Genomic DNA, 11,817 nt, shown 5'->3' with positions numbered 1-11,817 from the left:
CTAATGATTTTCCGGTTGCTCTCCATCTGGCAGAATAATCTTCGAATGGTTGCTTCTTGGAGGTGGTCGGATTTGATCAGCTTCAACACTGAGATAGTCTTCGAGTGAATTGCACGATCCGTGGGCTTTGCGTACTGGGACCCATTTCCGTGGTGTCAGTATTGGAGAAGTGTCTGCTTTGTCGCTGTTGCTATCTGGAGATGGTGGCGATGCACGGCAGGTGTCACAACGAGATAGACCAACCGTTTGGACAGAGACGGAAATCTGGAATAGTTCGAAGAATGAATGAATGAATCCACCAATCAATCAGTCAATCAATGAACAATGATGACTGAATGAACGAATGAATGAGTGAATGGGTGATAAAATTACTCACCTTGTCATTTAAACGCATCGAGAATCGTGCATCTCTGGGATGCGACCTCGGTGGTGCCTCAAGCTCCGGTGCCGTTGGTTGTACTTTGGCACCGTATCCAGGTTTTGTCCATTCAGCCGGTTCACCTTTGCCAAAGAACATGAAGTAGATGTTGCAAAGTGTCATAACAATCCCGTGAACAATCCATACGTACCTAAACGATTAATCACGGTTCGAAACATGTGGATAGTACTCCAAGCGCAACTTTTAGGACAAAACTTATGGATTTAACAAAAAGAGAAACAAGTGACGGAAGCTGTCAAAATTGTGAAAGAAAAAAGATGACCACTTACCACCATTCATCCCAAGTATCATTACGAACGAATATATTCACAACAACCGGTGCTAATAACGATGCCATACAATTAATAAATGAATTCACACCCATAACAAAATGATTATGTTGCCTGAAATGATGCGTATTGAAAAAAAAAACATAAAATTATTTCGAAAACGCAATCCTATGTCTTTCAGGAAGAGTGGCGTTATGTTTCCTCAAGTTTTCTTCACCTGCTAACAGAAACTAAGGATTCTTACATCATGAAACATCATATACACTGAGTTTGTATCAGGAGAAAGGCCGTTCAGCGAAAAATGTCTGTTACTAACGTGGCTTTTCGTCGTTTAAAACTAATAAAGCGTTATTGAGTGAAAGCGAAACTATATTCCAACGTAATTCTACGTATACAAGAAAAAAAAATGTGAAAATTACCGAAACATTAATGTCACTAATAACGATTTACTTCAATTTCACCAAATTTTGAACCCACAACTGCTTCGTCAACTCAAAACACTTTGGACGAACTTTTTTTTTAAGAAAAATGATCACTCTACTAAAACCAATGTTCACTCTCATGTCGTGAATCGAAATGAAATGAAGCAAGAAGAAAGCACCTTAAGGAATAGAAAAGAAGTACTCAGGACTTACGCGGCAACGATCGCTGAACTACGAAAGAATGCTCCACAATTGAAGCCAACAATAGAGCAACAACATATTAGCATAACTAGCCCAAAAGTTGGCATGGATCTGAAAACAGAAAACATTAATAATCAGACCTGTAGGAAATGAATTCCTGAAAGAGCCATCAATTTCTCTTTAAAAAAAAGCATAATATTTAATTATTTCGTTGATTTACAGAGCTTTTACTGCGAGGACATGCACTTGCTTCAAAACTTTGTCCGACGTGGGCTGCAATAGACGGCTACGGTCACAGTAGGACCTCCACTGGCTACAATCGAGATGGCTGAGCGCAGGTCCCATCGCAGGCGCAGCCGTTCACACAGTTGTAGTGCAAGTCAAGAGGTTTTGACACAAAAGAAATACTTCTTGACAATCTTTAACGCAAATCCCTGCGCGCGACATGAAGCACTGTGCAGCTGCGTAAGCAGTACGCCCAAAGCGATGCGGTGGAGCGCGGCGGTTAGAATCGAGTGGTGGGGACCCATGCTAGCACCATTATTCGCTTGTTCGCAGTTCGCGACGGTCCCACCTCGATTCTGACCTTTTGCGCTCCGTGCACCGCGCCGCTTTCAGAGCAACCGACCGCGCAACTGGACCGTGCAGGATGTCGTTTTGACCCTACTATACGCCTACGCTCAGACTCCGGAAAATATACACTCTCACCTGCTGATTTCGCCTTCCGACAGAAAACTGCCGACACTACGATTCCCACACATTTAAAACAATTGTGAAACCGCGATTTTCCAAAAAAAAAGTAGAATTTAGAAAAAGTGATATTATTTCTTTTAAAAACTATATGAAATCCGAAGTTTGACGAGAATTTAGTTCTTCCTAGAGAAATGACACTAGAAAAGCGGAACACTCACGTAGGGATGAAGGCCAGCGCGAAGAACGTGATTCCCATGCCTCCGATGGCGAGAAAATTGAAAATCTTCACTGACGTGACAGGTGCACAACATGTTGCTTTGTCCGCAAGTACACCAGCGAACATTTTTAGTACAAACGTGACAATCTGAAATCAATACAGCATGAGATTTAATATTTATTCGTTTGGAACATTTGATTTGATTGAATGTCCTCCAATTGATAAAAGACAAAGAAAAGGATCAATCGATCAAATAATGTGATTAAAAGGTGGTAAGCCCCGCCCAGCGAACGCTTACTGTATGCACTTTTTCTTTTGGAAAAAAAACATACCTGTGGAATCGCACTGAACACTCCAGTCTGTTCCACGGGAAAACCCATAACCTAAAACGCTTTGCACTCAGTTTCGCCGGAGGATTATTGATTTATTGATTACCTTGTTAAGATATGTAGGTGAGAATTGCATCGTGACCTGAATACCCATGAAATTAGCAACGGCCGAAATCCAAACGGCAATGATAGCGTTGCTAGTGACGATAGCCTGAAAAGACAGTGCTCTGCAATTGCACACATTCTGCATTTCTGCGCTCTGACCCGAATAATTTAGGAGCGGGGATTTTTCTTCCACAATGACACTAATCCATTAATTTTTATGATGAAGTCGGACTACTAAGCCAGAAAGACCTATGCAATCTTTTTAGTTGTAGTTCTGTCCAATGGCAAAGGAAGACCTGTGGTTGGCTGGGTTTCCATTTGTTCAATGGGACCATTGTCTACAAGTGACCAGCACCGTTTCATGATTGGTTAGCTCCACCCACTTAATCTACACCTTCGTAATGAAATTCTCTTAGCACAAAATGAGGTTCACTGGTAAATATAACTTATAGTAATCCTAAGCTTCTCATCTCTTATTGGCTGACGTCGCGTTTCCGCACAGGACCATCATAACAAGTAATCTCACCAGTACTCTAACTGAACTGATCACAAATGCTCCTACCCTGAATGGCACAGGCTCTTTCTTCGTGCTGTCCCCTTTTCCACGCTTGATACGATCCAGTTCCTTGACTGATACAAAATAATGGCGATCCGGTTGCTCCCTGAACATTAGAAAACTGTAGTATTCGTGGTGGGACCAGACGGACTCTAGAAGAACTTGCCTGTAGAAATATAGGAATAAGACAAATAAGAGGACAGTTATGAAAGCGTGAAGATAGTAGACGGATGGCCATCCTAACGATGACGTACAAAGTGCACCAGCAACCGGCATAGTGAAAATCGGACCAATCTAGAATTTTTTTCTAGCATATTGGAGAGGACGCAAAATTACAGAAAGTGCGAAGTTGGACAGAAACAAACGAGCGAGCGGTCACATTTCATGTATGATCACGTCAAACCCGTGACGCTCCTCTGCGTCTCTATCCTCACCTGGAAAAAGCAGGTCAGAAAAGCGATGTAGAACGCGTTTTGTTTTTGCATGGACCAATGACGGGTAACAATCCCGATAAGTGTGAATCCAGTGGAAAGTCCGGTTCCCTGAACAGAAAAATAACGACGATAATAGAGCCCTAGTAGGATTACTGATATTTTATTGATTTTACTCCAATCGATCATGAAGTTGGACTTAGGACAAGGGCATACCTGGAAAAATCGCATCACAACCATCCAGTAGAAGCCCAGATATGCACATAGTGGAATTAGAGCAGTACAGAGAGCAGAGAAGAAGCCGAAAAATGTGACAACCGATCGGGAGCCGAACTTCTGCAAAGGAATGGATCGATATTGATTGATCCTATGCTAAACTGCGAAGTGGTGATAGTTAAAATTAAAATTATTGTGGACGGATGGCCTCTAATCACGCAAATAGCAGAGGTTTATCAATGCGGCGAATAATTAAATGTGCCGCACGGTGCACAAAAGTCCGCCCCTTTAGCGGCGGCACAGTTGTCCAACTACTAGAAATGTCATGGTTGCGCAAGAAATGAAGCAAAAGAGTTGAACAAAAACTTGAATGAGCACACCTTCCATCGCTCGAAGTTATAGCGCTCTGCTTCTGCCTGTTATCGTTGGTTATTTGTCAAAAAAAAAACAATGTCAGACGGCAGAGAAGCAGAGTACTATCTTTATATCTTCTCCCATTCCGACTTGTGAAACCTCTTGTAATGGCGTTTCCCATGAAAAAGCGAAAAATTTTCTTGATGATCTTTGGATGCTATCGGCCAATCAAAAATCCCAGGTAGAGGCACAGTAATGTCATGAGTGGGCGGGGCGGAAGCCATCACGCGGCATCTTTTGTGCGCATTGAGAAATGAATGGGCAGTTTTACGAGGGCATTGGGGTCAGTTTTGAAGTCCACAATTTTACTGTACTACAAAGTTATCCACACACGATAGATCTGGAAAATTTTTTCTAGTTTTTTAGTCATTCCTTTTTCTGCTTTTTTAAGGCAAAATCTTTGGTGTTTAAAAGAAAAATGTTTTGCGGTAAAACCTTGCCAAATAAGTCGTGTACATGTATTTTAATGTTCGAACACATGATTTCCTGATTCGTTGATACGTTGCGGTGAACAATGATTACGTTGACTTATCGACTTAGCATACGATCTCGGAGGGTTACACACAGGTGGAAAACGTGAGGATTTTGTGGTGAGTAATCATAAAATCCTCGTGTTTTTCGAAATAAAAACGGAAATCAAAAATTCGAAACAGCAGACATGCAAAAAATCGTTTTTGCAGGTGTTTTTGGTTCGAAAACATTCTTCAAAATTTATCGCGAGAATGGTTTTTTTCAGACTTTTAACAATTTTTCATAATTTTCAGACTCTGAACACATACCTGAATAAGCCACATTACCGGATAGACGGCCACCATGGCTCCAACGGCTACAATTGAAAATAACATATTTTTCTCATTCGGCGTGTAAGCATAACGTTGTTGTTCGAGTACAGCTTGCTCATATTCCGCCAAATACGTTCCGCTACCGGTCTGCAACGAAAAAAACTGTACTACAGTACTCGCCCACGTCAAGGGTACGGTAGGCGCGGGGACTAACAAACGCAGCGTCGACGCATCGTCTACCCGGGCCGCGTGAATTTAGCCGCGCTCGGCACAATTTAACGACTTTCATGAAAAATCATTGATAAGGACCAGTTCGCTCATTGTTTATAGAAGAAAGAAGCGGTAAGCGAAGAATTTACGACCAGGTTACGGTACCGCTGCAACAATCCCCTTACGTGGTGGACTATTGCAAAGCATCAACAACAACAGCTATCTACGGACGGATCGAAGCGTTTAAAAGTTGAATTTTATTTTTTTTTTAAAAAGCACATGCAAAAAAACGTGTAGTAGACGCAAAAGGTTGTTACTATACAAAAATACTGTAGTTAAATCGTCTCTCATGGGCTGAGACTAAAACAAAACAATCGATTTTTCTTACGTATATTCAGAAAAAATTTCATTTTTCAAGATTTCAAGATTTTTGAAAATTTTCAAGAAAAAAAGAACCCTTTTGATGAATTTCAAAATCCAAGAAAGGGAAAAAACGCTTTTTTTCTTCAGTGACAAAACACACGGTAATTCTGGTTTTCCACGCAGGACCCACGTGGACACTACTTCAAGTCCCAGTTGTGCAAACAAATGTCCTTCCCTTTTATTGCTCAGGTCAGAGAACAAATTAAAATTTTAAGGAAAATTAGTTGAAAAATCAATTGATGATCAAATCAGAGAAGCAATAAACGTACCTCATAGTATGTCCCATTCTCCGTAACGTGGATCACGCCGGACGAGTTGTACGTGCCGATATCCACTGGATCGCCGGCCATACAGATAAATGTGAAGTTCAGCGTCAGGGTGTCGCTTTGAGCGATCGATAAGCATAATGTGCATACGACCAATATAATAAACCGTGTCCTATTCTTGAAAACGAAGCGATCCTTCGACGTTGGCGGTGGTTGATCGGCTGGTCGTGTTACGGTAAATATCGTGCTATCACTGTAAATGTCCATGTTGAATGCTAGCTGTATTGTCAAGACGTCGTCGGTCGAGACGCGCATCTTTTAAACCATCTGATCGCGTACCGTTAAACTTTTGATCGTGATTATCGTTTCAATATGAGTTACGATCGCGTCTGGACAATCGTTTCGCCGCTCCGGTAAAGCATTTGAGTGGCGCGGAAACGATCAAAATAGCTCCCATGCAGAGATCGCCGAGGCCATACGTCACCGTCCAAAGGCCGATATCAAGAGTTCACCACCGCACAACTTCTAAGGTGCGCGATGTTTTCGTTCCGTGCACGTGCACCGAACGATGACCAAAAGTCGCCGCCGCAACTTTCTGATCATGATAACTCGACGGTCATACAGCGGTTTGTTATGTGTTTACAGTCTTAAGGAAAAACTACCCAAAACGTCGCAAATATCTATTCAAAATAAACTAGTATTGGTATGGGAATAAATATCGGGGTTTCCCGCCACTTTCCAAGGTTTCCATGCGCGTGCGCGTGCGAAATTCTTGGACTGAAATCGACCGCAATCAACTGACTATTCGGTCTTGCTTAAAGGCATCATGAACCCCACGAATCTGAGGTGGTACGGATTTCGGGTGGAATATTATATATATACGGGGTCGTAGATTATGGAGAGCTGGGTGATTCCGTCCATTCCTTCCTAGTAGCCGCAAAAAAACGGCCCGGAAGATACGGCTTCGAGCGTTCAGGCGCGCTATTTTCCACAAAGAGTTCGATTGGAGCGCGCCAGCATTCTGCACGAGCCGCATCTTCCGGACCGTTTTTTACGGCAATTAGGAAGAAATGGACGGAATCACCCTCCTTTCCATAATCTACGATCCCGTATACGAATATTCCACCTGAAATTCGTACCATCTCAAATTCGTGGGATGATGCCTTTAAAATCTTTGTAGATGCGAACTCAGGTGCTAGAATGATTCCAGATTTCCTTCATGTGCTTTACTATTCGTGCGTTCCCGACAAAAAGCTCTTCCTAAAATTTTACAACTTCCTTGTTTTTATTCCATATATGTTTTATTTATATGTTTATTATAATTATCTCCATTTTTAAATTTTATTTTCATTTTATATGTATATTTTATTTATATTTAATTATATATTTTATATTTTATTTTTTTTTAACTTCATCCTTATTATATATACTTATTATATATCTGTTCAAACATTTTAATTTTTTTTTTACTTTTCACGACTCGTGTAGAAACTATCTGCTTCCATCACAATCCAAAGACATGTCAGTGGTATTTCCTCTGAACAATCGCAATATTCATTCACTTTTTGCACGACAGTGAGCTGCGTCGGACGCGTTGCGGTCGCGCAAGAAAACATAAGTGATGGCAACTATAGGTATTAACTTTTCAATTCTACTACTGTAAATTTGATAAATTTGATAATTCTAAGCTAAAATCCACCCTCCATCCATGTCGAATGAGTCCTCAAAGTCGAAATATTCGTCTCCATCGAAAAAAGAGGAATTTAGCAAAAATTCTCCATAGAGCACGTTTTTCCTGATGTAATGCTTAACGACAGTGCATAGAAATTAGTGGGTTTTTTGAGGATTTTGTGGGTTTTTGGTAGGTTGGACCAGGCTAAGACAAGGAACGTATCAAAATTAATAGCAGAGCGAGAGGATGAATGCCAGGATCCGAGATATTAATTTGAAGCGGACGTGGACGAGTCCATGGAACTGATATGTTCACTACTGTTGCACCTCGATCCAAGCCCACATGCACATACCACATGAATGTGTCGTGGAGCGGTAAACTCGTACACTGGGAAGGCGATGAACTCGTACATTGCTGCAAACTCGTACATTGAGACAGTTTCTCAAAGGGATTTCATGCCACGTGTGTTTTCAATTTGAATATTTATTATTCCGATATTTCAGTCTACGTGAGGGTTTCGAAGGAGCCGGTTCTTTTTTTTTCGGATGTGGCTGTGGCTTTAAAAGTGTTGACAGCGTTTAAAAGTGTTAGAAGCAAAAAATGCTCTGTTTTCAAGAATTTCAAAGAAAATAAATGTAACATTGTATAAATGTCTAGCGAACCCACATTTTGACAACATTTTGACACCTAAGTATTGTTAGAACGGGTTTGCTCACAACAAAATGATCCACAGCTATCCTGAGAGCATAATACTATTTGGAAAAGACAAAAACTATTCTCGAAGGCAATTAAACCAGCTAAAAGTGTTATTAGCAAAAGTTGACATAGCACTGAATCCGAAAAAATCACAGTCAAAAAAAAAGACAAAGATAAAACTAGGTATTGTAGGGTCAAAACAACATCAAGCACGGTGCAATTGCGTAGGCGGCCGCGCACGAAGCTGCGCAGCCGAACGTAGCGATTAGAATCGAGGTGGGACCTTCGCGAACCACGTCGAAAAACGATGCCACCAAAGATCCCCCTGGATTTTAACCTACGCTACACTCCGCCGCACCGCATCGAACGCAACCGCTTACGCAACTGCTTTATTTCGTTTTGACCCTTCTATACTCTTATTCGGAAGGAAGTACAGTACGCAGTGGGGGAAGGATGCGTCATTCGAAATTTGCGCCGTGTCACCTCAATCGCACTGACATGATGATCGAAGGTCAAAATTGATTGTATTGGTGGAGATCAAATCTGATCTATAGGAACGGGGAACATTCTAGAATGAAAACCAAACTAATGGAAGCTAAGCACTACGCACCCTTTCAAGAAGAGTTGCATTTCAAAAGAACGGAGGACCAGTTTTCGTCGCATGTAATATCGAGCATCCATACAATGAAAAGTAGATTTCCTATGGGGAAAATCTCCTCGTGAATTATTTGAACGAGAATGACTTTTCTTATTTCTTAATTTTTTCCACGGATAAAACTTTCTATAAATAAATCCTTCTATAAATAGTTTCTATAATTGTAAATATACATTATGACGCAGAATGAAGACCTCTAAAAAAACAAAGAAAGGGAAGAAGTAGAGAAGAAAAAGAGAAAGAAAGGAAAAGGTAAGAAGGAGAAGAAACTCCTCAAAAAAAGACAAACCCTGATCGTTTTCCTAGACGAGGATCCATAAAAATAATATTTCGCGCACATTTGATGATTTAAGGACTACATCGGTGCGTGCTATATTGGTTAATGAAGTAATTGGTGTGGTCAAATTCAAAAAATTAAAAGAATTTTGTCTACCCGACATTTGGGTACATTTAAAATTTAATACCTAGTTTTTATAATGCTCTGCTCACGCGCTAAGATGGTTTTTTTTTCGGCGAAAAAAAAATTCAACAAAAAAAACAGAAAGAATAATGCACTAACCTCTTGACCATTTCAATGAAGCGTGCAAATGTGAGTGGATTTCTTCTCATATTCGTATATAACCGGGAAGGTGTGACTAATCCATCGGGTAATCGGGTTACCTGGTCCGATCTGTAGAACGCGAGAGTTGCCCGTATGCCGTACCGATCTATGTAAATCGCTTCCCATAGAGTTCATGAGGCAATGACGTCATCTCTCGATTTATCACGTTGGTTTCAATTGTTGGATGGTTAAACACTACATAGTACCTATGTATTTATGCGATTTACTCCCTGAACTACCTCATATCCGCTACCGTATTCATCCTTGTAAGGAAATGTCATCTATACACACGTTAAGAAATATGAACGATCTGCAAGTGATAGAAGATCACATCATACAGATCATAAGGGAATTCAAAAAAAAATTTAAGTAAAAACATAGAAGAAAAGGGAGCAACTGGTTACTGTATATTACAGTATCTGAACACGGTCCCATATAGAATAGAATATGCTCAAAGTACATAATATATTTAGAATGAATGGATGGGCGGATGAATTTGCGAATTAATGGATCACCAGTCGAATTAATGAGCGAACGTGTTTAGATTGAATGAATGAGTCAATCACTGAATAAACAAATGAACGAGCGCGGACAAATGAATGAGTGAATGTGGAAATGAACGGACGAATGAGTGAATGTATGAATGAATGAATGAATGAATGAATGAATGAGTGTGCGAATGAATGGATGAGTGAATGTGCGAATGAGCGGACGAATGAGTGAATGAATGAATGAGTGAATGAGTGAATGAATGAATGAATGAACGAATGAACGAATGAATGAATGAATGAATGGGCAGACTAGAAAAGCCTCAAAAATGAATGGGTAATGTCAAAAATCCACGGGGACCTCATCTTTTGACATCGAAAGCAGATCGATATCACCCTCCAGTAAATGCGAAGAGAAAGCTTGTCTGAAGTCAGTAGTATAGAGATATACTCGACACCGAATATGTTCAACCAAGTAACCGCGACGCAACTTCGATTTATTCGGAAGAGAAGAGGTGATTATGTCAAAAAAAAGGAGTCCCTGAAGTTATTTCTCCGCTAACACAGGTGAGTACGATCAATCAATAGGGGAAGAAAATTCTAAACCAGAGTGGGAGGTGATGAACAATTGAGTTCTCACGTGTTAACAAATCAAGCAAGAAGCAGAGAAAAAGAAGAGAAAGAGCGTACAGCGCACAATTTCCGCAGAGGCGTCGCGTTCGACCGGTTGAGCACAGGTGTCGGTGACGACTGTACATACTAATAATAGAATGAAACAGGAAAAAAAAGAACAGATAGGCACCGATTGTCGCATAAATATATATTAGAAAGCAACGCACACAGACATTTAAGTACAAAAGTGCATATCAAAAGCAGAAGGAAGATATGGAAACCCCGTAATGACCTTTTGTAAAAAAAATGTTCTTATCGCATTCAACCGTCTATCATGTGAATGAACGCTGAACGCTCTTAATTCTGATCGTCTTGGAAAAAGTTCCCTTCGTAAAGGTGAACCTTTCCGGATCATCACCGCTGGTTCTACAGGTTGATTACGTCGAAAAGTTGCAGCACGTCTACTGTATTTTCTGTAGATCACACCGAACTAAAATTCAAAGAAAAAATTGCTAAATTCCATGTCCAGCACGCAATTCTCACAAGATCTGCAAATGATAAAGGGAGACTGAGTTTCACGCCGAATCAAAATTCTCCTCACGGGGAAAAAACTTGCAAAAATGTCCGTGCTGAATTCTTATTTTTTTTAATTAATAATTTTCAATTTTTTTTATTAATTATTTTAATTTTTAATTAATTTTCAGCACGTGTGCCGAGAACCAGCGAATGACAAAGGGAGAAAGGGAGATGAAAAAGAAACGTGGGGCCGTCGTTGAGGCAAATTCCATGTGCATCAAAGCGGAGTAATACCTATGTGTCTTTTTGCGCTTAAAATATGCATTTTTATCGTAAAAACGCTATTTTCAATGCATATTTTTGCAAATCGACTGAAGGGCACGTATCTAAACTTCTCATGATCAAGAGCATAATTTATGGAAGTCTCTTCTTTTTCCTGTGATCGTTTCGATACTGTGTGATAATAGATGCAGTGCTTAAGAATAGGTGTGGCAGATATAAATTAGCTCCCAAAAATACCACGAATCAGCTCTTTCTGGTGACTTTCTAGATCAACGATAAAGGAGGGACCAGTTCTCGCAGGAGAGACAGGAGAGAAACAACC

General features: G+C 40.4%; 1 protein-coding gene across 2 annotated transcripts; it reads right to left on the bottom strand.

Annotated features, from left to right (window-relative positions):
• RB195_004765 (uncharacterized protein) lies at positions 1–10,843 on the bottom strand (the record flags this gene model as incomplete). Of its 2 annotated transcripts, XM_064182750.1 has the most annotated exons (15): positions 1–264; positions 377–569; positions 709–822; positions 1,344–1,442; positions 2,243–2,388; positions 2,574–2,624; positions 2,677–2,781; positions 3,238–3,333; positions 3,394–3,525; positions 3,666–3,773; positions 3,879–3,998; positions 5,072–5,221; positions 5,977–6,226; positions 9,556–9,666; positions 10,776–10,843. In XM_064182750.1, the coding sequence occupies 15 exons, from the start codon at positions 10,841–10,843 to the stop codon at positions 1–3; spliced, it is 2,007 nt and encodes a 668-aa protein (XP_064034016.1). The 2 variants fall into 2 exon arrangements, with proteins under 2 accessions (XP_064034016.1, XP_064034017.1); XM_064182749.1 differs by lacking the exon at positions 10,776–10,843 and having other exon boundaries at positions 9,556–9,605.
• Positions 10,844–11,817: the final 974 nt, after the last annotated feature.

The sequence above is a fragment of the Necator americanus genome, chromosome I, assembly GCF_031761385.1.
Source record: "Necator americanus strain Aroian chromosome I, whole genome shotgun sequence".
Taxonomy (NCBI): Eukaryota; Metazoa; Nematoda; class Chromadorea; order Rhabditida; family Ancylostomatidae; genus Necator; species Necator americanus.
Note: the sequence above shows the minus strand (reverse complement) of the source record. Positions and strands in the feature narration are given on the sequence as shown.